The 19760-nt window shown below is 35.1% G+C and overlaps 1 protein-coding gene across 2 annotated transcripts in view; it reads left to right on the forward strand.

Moving 5' to 3' along the window:
• KCNH8 (potassium voltage-gated channel subfamily H member 8) overlaps window positions 1–19760 on the forward strand; it is a 298686-nt gene that overhangs the window by 82690 nt on the left and 196236 nt on the right. For both annotated transcript variants that reach the window (XM_036219525.1, XM_036219524.1), the window contains one exon: window positions 11861–12094. In XM_036219525.1, the coding sequence (XP_036075418.1) occupies window positions 11861–12094 (234 nt within the window). The remainder of the gene's footprint in view (window positions 1–11860; window positions 12095–19760) is intronic.

The raw sequence follows: 19760 nt of genomic DNA on the forward strand, positions 1-19760 counted from the left end.
TTCTAAACAATATAGCCAGGGTAATTGTAGAAGTCACAATAATTATTCCTTCATTTGAACCGCGCCCCAACTTCCCCAACCCAGGGCTATCTTATTACACTCTGAGAAAAATCTAGAGCTCTTACCATGGTTTCTGTCCTTGAATGATTTGGAAGACTCCCCATACTACCTCTGAGATCTCATCTCCACCGAGGTTCCCCATGATCACTATGTTTCAGCCCCATTGGCTGTACTTGCTATTCTGCAAACATACCCACCATGCTCCCACCTCAGCGCCTTTGAACTTGTCCTTTCCTCTGCCTGGAAGTACTTCCTTTATATACCTACGTGGATCACCTTTCATTTCCCTTTGGTCTCTCTTCAAATGTTACTTTATCGGAGAAGATTTTTCTGATTATGATCATTTAAATTATACTAATTTAAAAAATTTCCAATCATCATTTCTAATTTTCCCATCTTGTCTGCTTTCACAGCACTTGTCACCATTTGACTTAATTTCCTTCCTTTCCTCCTTTCTTCTTCAGTACTTAGCACAATGCCTGGCACATAATATATGTAATCAGTAAATATTTGTTGGATGAGTGATGAATGGCTTGGTACAATTAGTATGCAATACAGTTTCCTGAATCAAAAGCCTTTGTATAGTTTTTAACTGATCTGAGTGTAGAGTCCAATAAAGGGAGATTTTGAAATGATATGGAAGTAATACAGTTTTGATTTACTGAGCAATGTCTTTATATGCCAAGCATTAGGTTAGATATTGTATGTGAAGAAATAATCATCCCCTGTTTTATGAGAAGTTTAGAAAATTAGACAGCTTCCCCTCTTCTCAAAGGTAAAAATGGCAGAATCTGACAGTGATCCCAAGTGTTTGCTACAATTTTCCATGCAAACCCTTTCTTAAAACTACAGAAGAATTTTAGAGTTTGAGATAATTCCATGTTGTTTTAAGACTTTTATTCTGCTGGATTCCAATATTCAAAGTCTTTTTCCTTTTGTCTTTTTCCCTTCCTTCCTTCCTTCCTTCCTTCCTTCCTTCCTTCCTTCCTTCCTTCCTTCCTTCCTTTTATTTATAAGGTTAAAATTGCATACAGTGTTTTCACTTCATTCATTATAGTCAAGTTCTAGTCACTAGTTACACTTAACCTCTGTATCCATACTTCATTGACTTACCATGTGTCTGAGTTGGAAAAGCTCTTAGAGAGATAATCAACTCCCTAACTCTACACATAAGACAGATAAGGCCCAGAGAGGGATGGTGATTTGGGCGCAATCACACAGCTTGTTATTGAAAGAGCCAGAACCCAATTTTAAAATATCTGGTTTGTTCATTCAAAGTGTAAAATGTCTACTAGATACGTTATATTTCATATTTATACCTCTCATGATTTAGGTCTAAAAGGTGCTCAGTGTAAAATCTAATCATCAGTTAGGAAAGAGTTTTTCATGAAAAGACAGTTTTTAAAAATTTTACAGATTAGATAGCTACATAGTGTCATGTTAGCATAACTCAAGTGTACTGATACCATTCCCTTAGGAAAAAATGTATAATATAGTTAATTATAAAAAAATGCACATTCATATAATGTGCTTTATGATGGGAGATATAACAATGGATCATTTCTTTATGGAGCTTACAGTTTAATGTGTGTTTATATTTTTATGTGTAGTGGGCTTGCTTATGAGTGGCTAACAAATCATAAATAAATAAACATGTAAATATCATTAAAAATTGTGATATTCAGTCTTAAGGGGTAAAAATACAGGTTATAATGGAAAAATTATGAGGGTTACTTATTTAGATAAAATAATCAAGGAAAGACTCTCTGAAAAGTGGACATTTACTCTGAAACCTGAAAGATGAAACACAAGGAGAAGGAACTTCCTGAGCAAAAACCTTGAGGTTGGGAAGAGCTGGGAAGAACATTTTTAAATGTCAGATACTAGGTAAGGAGTAAGTGAAATCTTAAGCAGTGTATTAAAGGACATAGTAGAGGGTGTTTAAGTTTCATTCCACTTGCAATGGAAAGCCTTCGAAGAATTTAAAACAGGACAGTGACAGATTTTTTTTTTTTTTGCAAAGATTAGGTAATAAGACCAAGAGCAGGTGTTAAATCCATGTGTGGGATAGGTTAGCACCCTTCACAGTCACAGCACATGGAAGAGTGAGGTCCCCATCACTAGGCTGCTTGTATAGCCAACACGATGGACTGTCATTGAGGGGTATTAAAGGGTTGTAGATTGAGCATTAGGTTGAACAAATACCTTTATAATCCTCTTTGAATTTTGACCTTCTATAGTTCTATGAACTGAGCTAATTATTGAAAGGTTCTTTAAAAATTATAGAAAATCATAAAATCAAAGGGGTTACTGTTTAGAATGGAATCCTCCCAAACCTTAGAAATTTGAGTGCATACTCATCTGCAAAGGAGATATCCCTTCCCAAGTTAGGGCTGAGGTGTATAATCTGAACCACCTTCCATTAGAGCTGAAGGTCTCATTTTTTTGTGTAATATAGATCACCTAGTGATTTTGTCTAAAATAGAGATCCTGGGCTCCCATGCTTTGGAGATTCGAATTTAATAGACTGGAGGTGACACCTGAGAAAGTGCAATCTTAATAAACAACCTAGGCGATTCTGATGAATGTGGTAGACCAAGGCCGCACTTTGAAAAACATTGGACTTGGTGACAAAGAACCCCTATTCAGATCCTAGTTCTCCTTCACCTCCCGCTGTCACCCACTGACATCAGATATATTGTAGCTCGAAAGATATTTTAACTTATGGTGTAACATTGTTAAGTTATTCAACATTTCTGATTCAAAGTCCCTTCATCTATAATGACACTTACCATAAGATGCTGCTGTGAGGACCAAAACTTTAAAATGCAAAATGCTGACCTGAGTGCCTGGCATATCACAGTGGCTTCATAAACAGCAGCTATTATCTGCTTTATTTCTGCCTCTTTAATTTTATTGGCTGCCTCCTTCCTACTCATCTCAGTTTCCTAATGCAGAGTCAGCATTTGCTTGTGTTGGTTTGTTTCTCAATTATTGTCGTCTTACTCTTGCCTCCACCTTTCCCACAAATTCCCAGAGACCTGCCTTCTGCAGCTTTCATCTTAATTAGAGTTTTGCACTCTCTCTGCATTATTATAAAGACACCAGAATAAAAATACTAACATTACAGCCTTGGAATATCTATAACTATCAAATTAGTTTACTCTTGTGTTTCCTGCTACTTAACTTACAATTATGTCTTGTAAAAACACTCATCTTTCCTGTTTAATCTAACATGAATCTTGTGAAGCGGAGGAGACTATGCAGTGGACAGATGAAGTTCTGGAAAAGCCTACAAAATTATAAAAAACATTTGAATTGCATTAGCTTCCTCAGAATATAAACAAAGCTTGAACAGACAGAGAAAGGTCAGTCCACCCTGGGGCACTAGGAGCACTAATTTGTATATGTATGTTGCTTTTGAAATTTCAAATTTAGAAGGGGGTTTAATTGTAAAAAATATGTATTTAATATGTATATATATATATACACATATATATCTCAAATGACTGAAATATGGCCAAATTAATCACCTTTTTTTTTTTTCAAATTTTTATGTATGTCTGAAGTAAACAGCCTGTTCCAGTCTGTTTGAAATTAAAAGGAAATACTCATTGAATTAAACATAATTGCAAGCAAACTCTAGGTTGTGCTGGAGGAGAACCAGGGGACACATTAAATTAAATATTTGGGGAATCTGGGTATTCATAGAGTATGGCTTGTTTCACTTGCTAGGTTCCATTTAATGTGCCTTTCAGTAGGACAAATGAGATGTCAAAACAAATAACTGTTTTTCAGAACAGAAAATATTGTCATGCTATCTTACTTCGTCTTTAAATAAACTTCTAAGAAAAGTTTTGCAAAGGTATAAAATTTAAACTATAATTAGCCACATATTTAGTAATCTACTTTCATTTAAGAGAATAAAATTATGCTAAAGGAAAATTGTGCCAGAAAACCCAGGCCCTGCGACTGCCAAGGCAAAAAACTTCCCTGTCATTTGCTGCCTAATTCTCTCTCTACCGTACCCTGACTCTGGGCTAGAGGAAGTGGAGTCTTTATATCATCCAGTCCTGTACAATGAAGAGGTGTTAAGTTCAGCAAACACTGAGCTTTCTCCTCCCCTGCTCTCTGCAAAAGCGGGAAGAAAGCTTGACCTCCCCAGGAAGTTCAAACTATGGTTCATATTTGGTTTGAAGGAGGAGGGGTAAGGAGAGCCAGGAATTTTAAATATGAAGATGCAGAAATAATAGATACGCAAGTGCAGAGATATTTACATCACACTCTTTCTTTTCTCTAAGCACCATCAGTAACAGGTTAGCCTACCTTCGCTAGGGTAATAGCTAAAATGCAGCATCTTGGATTAGAAAATTGCAAAGTAGTCCTTTAATAACCCCAAAGAGTCCCTACTGATTCCAAAATGCTTAATTCGTATGCACACAGTAGTTTTCTTTGCTGAGTAGAATTGCCTCATAATTTCTTCATTTTATATTTTTGAGAAAGGGCTTTGTTTAGCATTATTTAGCTTTCTGTTTTTGTTTAATCAGTTTTTTAATAGAAAATAAAAATTTATATTTTTGCTTATAAAGACTTTATTAAAAGTAGCAAGTCATTATGAAAACTATAAGTATGAGATGGGCTATTTAGGGAGGTTTTGATTTTTATTTTTATAGCAAAGATGCAGGTTATAAATGATCCCTGCTAAACAGTAGATTCAGCATTAAAAAATAAAAACCACATTGCCCTCATTCGATGTGCCTTAATAAAAACTAATAGGTTACAGGTTTATTTCATTCACTTGCTTAACAAATATTTGTTGAGCACCTACTATGTGCCATGCATTGTCTAGAGGTTGTGACTACATTAATGAACAAAACAAAGCAAAGCCCAGTCCCCTCACATGTATCTCTCAATGGCAGAGGATACATAATATTAAAAATATTTTAAAATATTAATTTTTAAAAATTAATTTAAAAATATTAATTTTTAAAAATTAAGCAGATGATATGAAAGGTAATTTTGTCTAAGAGATTAATTTTGTAGGACAAGAACCAGAGAAGTCGGGGCACATTTTAATATTATTTCAAATGTGTCTGTAGAGAATTAATTGTGGATTAAAAAAAACCAAACATTTTATTATTGCTTTTGAGATTTTCTGAAGCTTCTTCCTCAGTCATTTTACTTTTGATAAGTACTGTCACCCTGTCATAATTACAAATCATCTTTTATCAAAATTAAACTCATTTACTGAACTCTAAGAGAATACACATGATAATAATTGGTCCAACTCAACACTGAAGCTCATATAGTTTTGCAAATTCCAAAAAAGAATTTGCATAACTTATTGATAATTTTGTTAATAGCAAATTATGATAAATAGTGTACTAAATTTGCTTAAAATGTGTCTTAATGATTTTTTTATCTTTCTTTATTGGAAATTTAAAATTTTGTTTATCCAGTTTTTTCTTACTTCATCGACATTATTTGTTTTTAACCGAGTTATTTTTATTTAGCCATCCAAGTAAATGGCTAAATAAACTCTAAGAAGATATTTTTGAGTAGGCGTTGCATGCATATGGTACAATATTAAAAAGTTAAAGAGGATATAAAATAAAAATAAGTTTCCATTTTTTTCTTATCCTCAGCTACCTGAGTATCTTCCCTCAGTCATTTACTGTTGCTAGTTTCTTGTAGATCTTTCCAGTGATATTCTAAAGGAACTTCTTAAACTTTACATGCATATATGAATCTTGTTAAAATACAGATTCTGGTTTAGAGGGTTTGGGGTGAGGCTTAAGATTTCACATTTCTATGTTTCCAGCTGAGGCTGATGTGCTGGCCTAGGACCACATTCCTGGTGGCAAAGTGATGAAGCACATTTATTTATGTTTGTCTGCATGCTTATTCATTTATTGGACTAAAGAGAGCAAGATACTCTCATACATACATACAACTTATAGCTTTTTTACTACAACTTCAGCAATGGAGTTCCAGCTTTGAGCTTTGCTTTGTTACAAAGATTTTTTTTTCTAATCTTTATCTGTCAGGAGTGATAATTTATACAATATTTAAAAATCAAATCATAAATGAATGATGAAAGCTAGCAGTATGACTATTTGGAGCATACCACTAGGTGATACTTAAATCACAGAACTATGAAAATCGCTCCATAAATTTTTCACCTTTTTTTTTTTTAAAGGTTAGAAAGTCCTCAAATCTAATCCACCTCCTAAATTTTGGCAGAGGGCACACTGAGAACTTCAGCTTGCAACCAGTACCATTAATCTAATAAAGATACTTCATAACTGAGAATGGTACAATTAAGCTCCCTGAAATCAATATAAAGTGCAAAGATTATTTAAATATTTTAGTCATACACACTCATATTCTATCTGCCTGAATAGTCTCAAAAGATGACTATGATCAATATCACAAGGAGTATAGATGTTGTCTTTGATGAAAACTGTATGTAAATGAATTCAGAAAGCATGAGGGAGACTCATGAAAGAAGATGAAATGTTCATGTTTGTTTATTGCCTTTTGCAGGAAAATGAGGGCTAAAGACTCAAATGCGCCCATCTATGTTGTATGGAGAGTATGTTTCTATTAGTACTTTCTAACACAAGATTTGGTTTTAAAAGACAACCAATATTAGAGGCACTTTTCAGAAAGATTTGGACCATCAAAGCCTCAATTTCTGTGTTATCGGCAGAGAGCAAAGGGGAGTGCAGGTTTCTCTTTGATACCAACTTAGTGTCTATCAATGACTCCTTTGATTTAAATGGCTTCAGGGCTTTGGGTGCTGAGATGGTCTTAAAGTGTGTGGGCTGTAGTGTCAGGTTGCAGGGAGAAGGTGATTTGGATCTGCCTCATCCTCTTGAACATGCACTGTTCTGTCTCCAGTTGTGATGCACAAACTTAGGTTATGCAGAGGTGTACTAATGGTACACAGTGTCATAGAAAACAAATGGTGTGTCTTCCTGAAGTTTTAATTGAGTTAAAAATTTGACAGATCTGTATTAAAACAGAATAAAAAATAGTCAAACAAACCTGACTATACCACCCAGTAGAATGCAAAAGCCTGATAGTTTTTTAAGTTAAACATGAAATTTCAAAACAATATTGAGTTTACATCTATGCCTCCAGGACCCTTGGGAAACACGTTTACTGGCTTTGGCCAGTAGAAAGTTGTTTCAATGGGAACATTTTAGAAGCACTGTGATGTATATTGAAAGGGCATGAGGAGATTGGAAAGCAGATCATTTGAATGGCAACTACATTTCTCTGCTTCCTGCAAGCCTCTGGAGTGAGTTCGTGCAAATATTTTAGAACCAAGAAAGTTGCTCTCATTTTTCGAAATAACTGACTTGCTGTGGGAAACAAGGAAGTGACATAGAGGTTGCTGAGAGACCCAGACTGGTTTAGGAGATGTCATCGGTAAAGTTTTAATAAAGGATCTCTTTAGAGAAAAATCTGTGGCTTTGGGCTCTTTGTAGGCTTAAAAAGGTAAAAATATTTTTCTAGAATTAACTTATTTCTGCTGCAAGTAGGGAACGAGTTACTTCTTTACAGTATGCATGATATACAGTAAATCTAGTCTGTCACATAGTTTTAATTCCTAGCTTTAGACCTTGGACAAAAAACTAAAATTCTCCAGGTCTCAGTGTTCTCATCAGAAAATTGGGGGATAACTACAAGGATAAAAGGAGTTAGCAGTAGATGGATAGATGTCTCTCTTTTGTTTTCCCCTCTCCTGTGCCTGTGCTATTCCCATTCCCTTTGTGCCAGGAAAGTCAACAATAAATCGACATTCTTTATTTGAATGGGTAAGTGGTACTCTGTGTGAGGAAGCCAGACCGAGTGACCTGGGTCTTTATCAACTATGAGATTCCCTCTGATAATTCATAAAAGCTTTTTGCTAAGGAAACATTTAGAGAAACAAACTGCCTACAACGTAAACATACTTAGATCCTACTGTTTACTGGCATTTCAAAATTGAATTTTCACAAAAGGATGGCCTAGAAACAAGCAGAGACTAGCTGCGTGGCATTTAGATGTATATTACACATGTATAATTAATTCCTGAAAAAGTTAAATACTCTTAGCCTATGGATGGATGGTGATACACCCATGAGTTCATAATCATTATGGCAGTGGCTTTGTTTTACATAATTCTAAAGTAAATGTCACATTTCTTCTTTGGAGATTCCAGGACTGGGAGTCAGAAAAGCATTATGTTTGCAAGTCAATAGCTGGGTCAAAGGAGCTGCTCTTTCCCAAACAGGACTATTCACGTAGCTGGTACACTAAGCTTTATGAGGCGACGACTGCCACTAAATTCTCTTTGGAACTGAAATGCAATTACATATTGAGGACAAGTGCTAAATATAAACAGAAAAGGCCAAATACATGACTTTTTTTTTTTTTTTGCTTTGTTTTTGCAGTGTATTTGCAGGAAGAATTAACTACCCCAAACACACTATAATCCTTAATTGAAACACACAGATCAGGCAATTTAGTGAATCCTTTAGAAGCTTTTTTCAGAAGCTTATTGTAGCTCTGAAGGACTGGTCTTTTCTTATGTCCATAAACAATTATAAAGACCCTAAGAAAATTAACTAAAAGAAGCAAGTCACTAAGAAATATGGAGAGTGAAATAGCATACTATATGCCAGAATAATTAGAAAAAAATAGGCAATGTTAGGTGAGGATTCATATGTAAGTGGTAACAATTATATAAATAGGAATGATTATTACAACATTCAAGTTATGACTTCTTCTTTGGGGAAGGAGACAAATATAGTCTGGTGCACACAGGGATTTTCATTGAATGAATGATTCATGGGTATTATTGTTTTTAAATATTGTTATACATTTTTTTAAATGTATTTCCTAATTTTTAAAAATGACAAAAGCAAAATAAAAGATAAAGCACAAATTAAGTTGGTAAAAATTAAACAATGTAATACATTAATAAAAAAATATATTAATATGAAGCTGATGGATGTATCTTCGTACTATATTTTTAAAATATTTAAATACATGCCATGTACAAGCCACAGCTAAAGTGTAAGTTCCTAAAAGGGTTGAAGTAAGTAGATATGTGAGAAAAGGTATATAATAGATACTAACAAAAGATAATTATTGTGCCTGTTTTAATAAGAAAACTGGACTTTGGGACGAAATGTAATGTTGTTTATTCTCTCTCTAGTTCTTGTTTCGCCACTCATCCTCTGAGCCTACTCCATCCAGGCATCTGCTCCAACCTTCCAGGACTTTTGATAAATCATCTCCACCTATTTTTGTCTTTTCCTACCTAACCATTTCCAAAGCTTAGCATTTTTAATCTCTCAACTCTGGTAGTACTTATTATCTGTGTACCGTTAATTTGGTACTTATTATATGTTGTGATTTAGTGTTGTTAATATTCATGCATTTTTTAATTAAATCATAATCTCCTAGAGCTAGAGGCTATACCTTATTTATCTTTTAACACCTCCCTCACCTCCCCCTAGGACCTGCCATATGGTAGAACCATGTCACCTGGCATATAGTAGAAAGTCAATAAACATGTCAGCAGTCGACTGAAAAATGGCTTCTGAAAGCGCATTGAAAGCTTTCAGGATGTTTAAGTATTTTGCCAATGTTAACCATTTACATTTTCTAAGCAATCTTTCAGCCAACGTTTCAGAATGGACAGAGAAAGTGACACTGTGGTTCGAGAGTGACTGACCCAAAGCTGTTTGGAGTCGCATCTGAGCCTGTAGCCCTGCGAGGAGGGCGTTCCCTTCTTGATGTCGTCGGGAACTCCCACATGTTCCTGACGTGTCTTTAAGAGCAGAGACTGCATCTTAGAAACTTCTTGCCTCTGCTGGTGAACAAAGTCCAGCATAGAGTAAGCAGTCCATAAATGCTTCTGCAAATGTGAGAGAATTAAATATCAGTCTAGGATTATTTAATTCACCCTCATGGCTTCTAAACAACCTACCATCGAAGACTTCCCAATGTGGGTCTTCAGTTCTGGTTTTTCCCTATAGAGCAAGGATGACTAACGGGGTAGAAGAGCCAGCCTGTCCCAGGCAAGATGCAGATGTTAACACTAGAATTCACACTCTGGGTTTAAGAGCCAAGATGAGCAAAGATGGGGAGAGTGGATTGTGTTCTGCCACTGACGGTGGACTAGGGAAACAAAAACAAGTATTTCAAGGGAAACAGGAAGCCCATGGGATTGCTCTTCAGTGCTTGTCCTGCTGGCCATTGAGAAGTAGTTGGAATTCCTCCTTTCTCATGACATACAAGAGAAGCTGTCTGCTGCAAACCTCTTTAAACATACTGTTTTTTGAATAGGCAACATATAAAACATATGGTATAAAATCCAAAGGGTCCAGTAAAGTACTATGGTAAAAAATGTGTTCCTACTATCTTTGCCCAAAGTTGTTCTCTCTAAAGACATCTACAGTTTCCAGTTATTCTACTTAATTTTAGGTATATATAAACATTTTTTATTTTGGGTACACATATACATGTTTATATGTATTTATGTATCTTCAGACAAATAATTCATATAATAATATACTATATTGAATCTTGATTTTTTTTCATTTAAGAACTTATGGTGTAATTCTTTTCATCTTTATTTTTAATATCTTTAAAATCTCTGTAACGAATAAACGATTTAATAACAGTCTCTAATTCATTCTGTACCTGAAAGTCACCCACCAAGTTTTATAAATGCTTTATCTTAAACCTCATCTCCATCATGCATCTTTTCGCCTGTAGAAATCGTATTCATTCTTTAAAGTTAATCTCAAAAAATTTGTCCTGCAGTAAACTTTCCTGAATATTGCCTCTCAAATCCTCCTCTAGTGGTTCTCTCTAAGAACTTAACAATAGTCTACCATTTTTTGATTGTCCTCTGATTCTCCTTTATTAATATAATAGTCATGAAGATATAAATAATACTCAATAATGATTTTTATTGAGTACTTATATGTACCATACATTTTGCTAAGTATGTTCTATTCACTTTCTTATTAATCCCTACGACACACCTATAAAGTTAGTGACATCATATCATTTTTGTAGTATACCTGTCAATATCCTTATAATATCACCTTGACTCACTCTTGAGATCATGAGCAGACCATTTCCTTATACACCAAATGGTTTCTGGCATCTTGCTACCACAGTGACCTCTGGAAAGTGTGCTTAGCCCAAGTGGGTAAGTCAGAAGTGCCAACATATTGACACACCAGACATGACCCTTAACCAATGGAGGTATAGATGTTGATGGATGAATGCTCAGCTTTCTCTCTCTTTGGTGGGAAAATTTTGAGTTGCAGTCTACACAGTCACCACTAGGGTCTCTGTGTGATTGAGCCTCAGGAACCTATCACAGTAAACCCCTCTTTATCTCACCCTTTGCTCATTTTTTAGAATCACCTGCTAAATAAACTACTTCTACTCAAATCTTTATCTGAAGGTCTGCTTTGGGGGCAGTCAAAGCTAAGGAAACAGGTTTAGAGTGTGTAAGAACCTCAGATCAAGTCATGAGTACTATATTCCCCACATAATATGTTTCAAAATGTAAGCTAAAGTCAGATTTTTTTATACGTACTTCTGCCGGTCAACAACATTTTATATTTTGGCACGTCTCTTTTCCATCTCAGTACATCAGGACATGCATTTTAAGCACTGTCAGTTAAACACGTGCTCCTAATTTGTTACTGAAACTGATTTAAAGAAAAAAGTTTCTCACGCTTGTTTATTTGCTGAGTGTCTTCTCACTGTTGTTTTACAGATAGCAACTTCATCCTTGCAAATGCCCAGGTGGCTAAGGGTTTCCCCATAGTCTACTGTTCTGATGGCTTTTGTGAGCTTGCTGGATTTGCCCGAACTGAAGTCATGCAGAAGAGTTGCAGCTGCAAATTCTTATTCGGGGTTGAAACCAACGAGCAACTGATGCTTCAAATAGACAAGTCACTGGAGGAAAAAACAGAATTCAAAGGAGAAATTATGTTCTACAAGAAGAATGGTGAGTTGGCTTTCTTTGATTGGTGCTCATTGGGCAGTGGTGAAAGGTCACCTTCTTTCAACCTAGTAATTGCTCCATAATTCCCATAAAGGCTTAATGGTATTTCTCATAAATACAGTCTTTCGTTGAAGTTCCACAAATGATTTGGATGATGGCCTTCTTTTAACCAATAGCAGCATAAATTGCCTAAACATTTAGCATCAGAATTATAACTTTGATGTCAATATATTAACTAAGTTAACACATGTTAAAATAAAGTGTTACTATTATATATGGTCGTTTGACAAGGACAACACCAGAGAGAAATGCACAACAGCAATATACAAGGAGCCTGAGTATTGTTATGGATTCACTTTTTATACTCCAGATAAAGACAAATACATTTCTCTTTTTAGATCTTTTTGTGACAACATTTAAATTGTACTCTAATTCAGAGTTTCTCGACTTTGGCATTATTGATATTTGGAGCAGGTAATTGTGTTGTGGGAGGCTGCGCTGTGCATTGTGGGTAATCAACAGCATTCCTAGCCTCTATATTTTGCTCTCAGCACTTAGTCTAGGGGTCTTGGTCAGAAAGAGAAATAGGAGCCTGAACACAGGAATTTCATCCCCATTTATAAGTTATTAGTCTTTAAAGGACATTCCTTGAGCATGTGAATTTTTGATACGCAGCAGTCATGAAGTATTGGAGAGTGCCCTTTGGGCAGGGTGGACAGAATACCTCAATTCTTGGCACTAGGAACAGAGTTAAGACCATTGTGTGTTTCTCAGAGGCAATAGATGAGGCTTATGTAGCAAATATTATAAAATAAAAGGATTCCAGCTCTATCTAATTATAGCATAATAATTGAAAAGAGAGCCTGAGATAAAAGAAAATGGAGGATGTCACTGAGAATGCAGACTGTAAGGGAGTGATAAAACCGCCATCTGGTGGAATAAAGGGAAAGGGATATCTTTTGTCTGAAATATCCGCTGACTGCAGACAACCTATACAAGGTTGTTTGTATAGGTCATTCCAAATCCAACTGAGTGTCTTCCTTTTAAGCCTCTTCAAAATATCCAAATATGGCACTACTGAAAAAGGTTTAGGCCAAGGAGGATAATCTAAGTGGGAAGCCCAAAGGACAGAGATTTTGGAAGCTAGATAAATAAAAAATATGGAGCATAAAATGGGAGTCAACACCCAAGAGGATTTCCTGAGCTCAGTATTTCATAAGGTGCCCTTGGGTGGAAATCATTAAAGGCATCAAGAAAGAATAAGATTTGATTTTTTAAATTAAGTAATAATTAAGAAGGCACAAGTAAATGTAATATGAAAACATTTCCTATCTAAAATGGAGATAGTAATATTTCACATTTTTATACTCAGAGCTAATATTTTTCATTTATTGTCTTTTTTTATATTGTCCAGGGTTTTTCTGTGTATCAGAAGTGGGTACCATTAATATTCCTTTCAAAAAGCAGTTCCCTCTATTTTTGTTGATATATAAAAGGCATTAACCAAGGTTGTTCTGGATAGGCGTAAGTGTGATTACTCTAACTAAGGGTAACCATTTTGTTAATTTTGTATTTATCTTTTCTTTTTTTAATATAAGCAATATATACATGTACATAAATATATATATGTATAAATATATATATATATCTTTGTGGTTCCCTTTTTCTTACACATAGTATACTTTGCACACTGTTCTGGACCTTATATATTGCACAACTGTATATACTTTGCAGAACAATATATGCTGGAGATTTCAATCTTTTTTACAGCTGCATATTTTTACATCGTATGAACCTATCATGGTGATTCAACCAATCCCTGTTGACAAAAATTTGTGTTCCTTCTATAATGTAATCTGTTTTCTCTGTTCTTTCTCCCTTTTTGTTTTAAATACTTCTTTTGTTACTTAGAAAGTTTTGTGTATTTTTCTGAAAGTTATCTTTTATGTAAGATGTTTACCTTTATATAATACAAACATTCCCACTTTTTAAAGATTTTGTCTTCATTTCCTACTATAAGCGATGTTGTAATTAGCTGGGAGCCACTTCTCCTTCCTTCTCTCTCCTCCAACTAATATCGTGTTTTTTCAGTACCTACTAATACCTTTAAGACAATTCTCATGCTGCTTCTGCTTTCCTTATAGTATCCTCATAGTTTGCTAGGGTTGTCATAACAAAGTTCCTCTCACCTCTCTCATAGCTATAGTTACATTGTTGGAGAAAATAACAAATACATATATTCTGTCACTCTTGTCTGCCATCATTTAATCTTATTGGTACAGATAAATATGCTTCCTGATCAGCATAGATCTTTACCCTAAAGTTTCTCTCATTATTTCCTGGTTTTCTGAAGCTCGTTGTCTGAGCCATCTCAGGAAGAGCTCATGGGAACCATTTTCCTGAGCTCTTGCATGTTAATAACATTATGATTGTAGACCTTATACTTGTAGATCGATTTAGCTGAAAATTAAAACTTTGGCTCATATTTTCTTCATTTAAATATCTCGATTATGTTATTCCCTTGTGTACTGGTATGGAGTATTGCTTTACTTTAAAAGTGCTCTAAATTAAGTGACTTGTTTTTTGTCTTTATTGTTAAATGAATTTTATTCTATTTTATTTTAATCCAGTAGTTTTACTCTAGTACGTTTGGGCATAGGCTATGGGTTAGCAAACTTTTTCTGTAAAGGACCAGATAGAAAATATTATATGTATTATAGGCCATACAGTCTATGTTGCAAGTACTCAACTCTGTCGTCATAGTATGAAAGCAGGCATAGAAAATATGTAAGTGAATAGATGTGGCTGTCTTCCAGTAAATCTTTATTAACAACAATAAGAATTGGGCTAGATTTGGCCCGTAGGCCACAATTTACTGATTCCTGGTATAGAATATTTTGAGTCAAATATTTCCCCTAAATTATGGTATGCCCTGTAGAATTTATGTTTAAGTCCCTTTTACTTGGGGAAATTTTTCCTGGATTCTGATTATCATCATTGTTCTGTTCTATTGCTTTGGTTTTCTTCTTTATGATCATCTATTATAAAGTATGTTGAATCTTTTTTGCCTATTCTCTCTACCTATTATTTTCAACTTTTCATTCCACCCCCCCCCCCGCTTTTTCACCTTGTACAATCTATATTCTTTACTTTTGTGGTATTCATCACACTTGTATTTCTTCTCTTTAACTCCTCAGCTCTTTATCTTTCATTTACATTCTTTCCTGAGCTCTGTTAACTCATATTATTTATATCATTCTTTTGTCTAGTGTATTAGCTGTTAGAGCTGCCATAACAAAGTACTACAGATTGGGTAGCTTAAACAACAGAAATTTATTTTCTCACAATTATGGAGGCTAGGAGCCCAAAATCAAAGTGCTGGCAGACTCGGTGTCTATTAAGGCCTCTCTCCTTGGCTTGTAGATGGCTGCCTTCTCCTTGTGTCTTCATTGTTTTCCTTTTGCTTGTTTTTGTCTTAATCTCCTCTTCTTACAAGAACACATTATTAGATTAGGGCCTACCCATACGACTCCATTGTAAATTAATCACCTTTTAAAAGACTGTATATCCAAATATAAGTCCCATTCTGAGGTAATGGGGATTAAGACATCAACATATAAATTTTGAGGGGATATAATTAATCCCATAACACCTAATCATACTATTTTTGAGCCTTTCTAAATCAATGAATGACAAACTTTCTTAATTATGTTTTACTTGTTTTTAAATATTTGGGTTATGTGTGTTTTATGGAACATTTTGGGCATCTTTTTACTTTCTGTATGTATGCAACTCAGATAATTTTTCCTTTGTCTTCTCTTTCATCTTCTTCTGTTGTAATGTTTTAATAAGACAGATTCATTTTCCTTGACTCTTAGGAGAATTTTGCAAACAGCGATGTGCTAGGAAAACTTTCCTAAATCTATGACTCTAAGTTTCCTTCCACATTACCAAGAAGTTTTTTTTTTTTTAATGATTTCTCCATATAGCTACATTTCCTTTATACTTTCTGAGATTTCTCCTTTCTTAGAGTGAACCTCTCCCACACTAGTATTTGAAACTTCCTTTCTTTACCTTGATCTTCCTTCTCTGATCAAGTAGGGTTTCAGTTTCAGCAGTTTCTCCTCAATAATGAGTTCTATACCTCCAAGAAAGAATTTCTGCTGGATTTTCTGAGAACATTGAAGGCTGAAGCAACCATACCACCATCATCTCTCTCTGTACCCCACTTGGACTCACTTTTGAATTAGAGACTGAAGTTCCCTTCTAGTTTTAGTTGTGTTCAGATCTGTGTGTGGAATCCTCTACTTTTAGAGTATTTCTGTTGAGAATAGATAGCTGTTGATGATTTCTTATGTCCCAAGCTCCTAGGACTACACAAAATCTCCTTTCCCTATCCTCTTTTTTCTATGGAGCTGCAAGGGTCTAACTTTTTAGCTGATATTGCCCCATCGTCCTGTGTTCTAAAGTTTATGGGGGAAACATCGTTAGATAGTTTTGTTGTTTATGTGTTTTGTGAATTTCTGCTTTTGCTATCTTTGTTACTTGATTTTTATGAACAGATTGTGGATGTTTCTAAAACCAGGTCTCCATCACCACGGCTATCTTTCCTGTAGTATTTTAAACCATCTCCTTAGATGATGTACAATTGCTTTGGGCATATAAACCCAATCCTTGAGAATCTCCTTTTTTCCCTTTTAAATTTCCATTTTCACGGTTCATGTATGAGAGACCTACCTGAACTCATGTCACAGTGCAGACAGCCCTCCCGCCCCCCACACACAACTTTTGCGTGTTCACTGATTTCACATGGCCCATCTGTCTGATGTTCCCTGCATTTGACATTTACGGATGGGTTTTGTGGCTGGCAGTGTTTGCTAATAATTTTACCTCCACTTACTACTTCTTGAAGCCATTGTAGATCCTTCTTAATTTTTGCCTCCTCTGTCATTATGCCACTAATTAAGGAATTCACTATTTGTCCTCTACCCTCTATATCACTAGACTTGGGAGGATAATGGCTATCTTAGGTGAGTACAGCCATCATTCACACATAGAAGCAAAAGGATCCTTTGAGTAAATGAACTGGAGTACCCTTTATGACATCACATTCCCTCAAAAGTAGGCAACCACTTCCATGTTAATAAAGAGTTAGCCTGATAAGCAATTTCTCTCAGAGTCCCAAATAGAGAAGAAAAAAGTTCCCAATGCCTTCGGTGTTTCCACAAACCTATCCAACAGAGCTTCTCCCTGCTCGAAAGCTGTGAAACCTCATAGTGGAGACATCATCTCTGGCCTGCCATGGTTTTTCTCATAGTCCCTCAAGCTGAGACTGGACAAGCTGGGGTGGCATGTTATATTTTTCTTCTTCCTGACTCAAGCTTCTTGGCTAAAAATTAATGGTAGAAAGTTGTATTTTCTCTTTATCATGGAAGACAATCATGATTAGGGGTCTATGAGCCCTAATCTTTATATCCTCTCTCTGTATAGAAAGCTTATATTTCAAGCCCATTTTGTATTAAATAGATCCAACAGGAAGAGAAATACTGCAAGAGAACAAGGATTTAAGGAGAAAATTAAAATGATATAGTCGATTTCAAAAAAAATTTTTTTTTTTATCTTAATGTATTAGTTTGCTAGGGTTGTCATAACAAAGTACGACAGGCTGAGTGACTTAAACAATAGAAATTTATTGTCTCACCATTCTGGAGGTTAGAAGTCCAAGATCAAGGGATCAGTTGGGTTGGTTTCCTCTGAGAGTTGTGAGGAAGAATTTGTTCTGCACCTCTCCCTGAGGTTCTGGTGGTTTGCTGGAAATCTTTGGTGTTCCTTAGCTTATAGCAACATCATTCTGTTCTCTTCCTTCATCTTCACATAGTATTCTCCTTTTCTGAGTGTCTGTGTCCATATGTCCCCTTTTTAAAAGGACACCAGTCATATTGGATTAATGCCCACCCTAAAGACCTAATTTTAATTTGATTGCCTTTGTAAAGACACTGTTTCCACATAAGGTCACATTTTGAGGTCCTGGAGGTTAGAAATCCAACATCTTTTTAGGAGAATAAAATTCAAGCTACAACACTTGGTTATATTCACATTAAATAAATTAGAATTGAAGTCACTTGCCCACGATTATAAACTAGTAAATAAAGAAACCAGGACACATAAACATCCTCTGACTCTAAGATCCTTGCTCTTAAATCACTTGTTTGCTATGGTAATGGGGATAGTACTAGCTCCCAGGGGCGTTTTGCAAATCTCTGGAGTGTTTGACTGGTGGTGGTGGGAAGAGTGACATTTAATAGGCAGGAATCAGTGATACTATATATACTGTAGTGTAAGTGTAAGGGATAGTCTTACAATTGAAGAATTGTCTAGTGTCTGGCATGATGTTCTTTTTTTTTTTTTTAGTTTTATTGACGTGTAATTGATGTATAAAAGTTACAAACATTTTATATATATATATACACACATATACATATATATATATATATTAAATGAGTTGGACATATACATACACCTATGAAACCATTACCACAATGAAAATACTAAACATATCCATCACCTCCCCAAATTTTCTTGTGTTCTTTGATGTTCTTGTTCGTGGTAAGGACACATAACATACGATCTATCTTCTTAACATTATGTTAAATGAAATAAGGCAGTCACAGAAGGACAAACACTGCGTGATTCCACTTATATAAGGTTATCTAAAGGAGTCAAACTTATAGATGCAGAGAATAGAATGGTGGTTGCCAGGAGTTGAGGGGAAGGAGAAATGGAAAATTGTTGCTCAGCAGGTATAAAGTTTTAGTTATACAAGATGAATAAACTGGAGAGATCTACTGTACAACATAGTATAGTTATGCTCTTGTGTACTGCAAGACTTTCTGATGCTCCATCAGATTTTCCAGAAAGTAGAACACTGGTTTCTAATAACTTGAACTTAAAACCTAACACACAGTGTTTTGGGGAAGTTTTAATTTCCCACCAAATTTCCTAGAATCAAACCATAGCATAGTGAGGTAAGATTGAACTTTATCTTATTCAGAATTTCACTATTTCAGAAAGTCTTGTCACTGAGTCACAGAACTTGTCAGGGAGGCAGCACATCTGGATGGGTTCTGCACTTGGAGTTGCCACATTCGCAGTGACCATGCATATTCGTCAAATTATCCAACTGCCTTATTGTATCTTCGATTATAGTCAGTCATCTCTGAATATTTCATGTTGAGATGCATATTATTTAATTAGGTATGACTTCACTTTTATTTTTTATAATATCACTGTTAATAATAATTTTCTGAAAATGTGTATAGGTAGGCAAGTTTTAGTATTATGACTTTTCAGTTCTAAATAGAAAAGAGGAAAACACAAGTATTTGTTACAAAGGGAATCGTAGGTCTTATAGGGTTGTGAATAACACTTTAATTCACAACTCACTTCTTCCCATGTCACCTTCAAGATTTGCCATGTATTTCCATGTACCCCTGAACTATTGCTTACTTAATATTTTTCTTTAAGTTGAATCACTCTTTTTTAACTCAATTGCAAGCAAAAGAAAAATAAATCACTACTCCAATGGAAAAACAAGATCACTATCTTCAAATAGAAAGTAATCATAAATAAATATGCAATGAAAACATTGTTAACTTTTTAAAGTTAAAAA

Source organism: Rousettus aegyptiacus, unplaced genomic scaffold (assembly GCF_014176215.1).
Source record: "Rousettus aegyptiacus isolate mRouAeg1 unplaced genomic scaffold, mRouAeg1.p scaffold_m13_p_4, whole genome shotgun sequence".
NCBI classification, from domain to species: domain Eukaryota; kingdom Metazoa; phylum Chordata; class Mammalia; order Chiroptera; family Pteropodidae; genus Rousettus; species Rousettus aegyptiacus.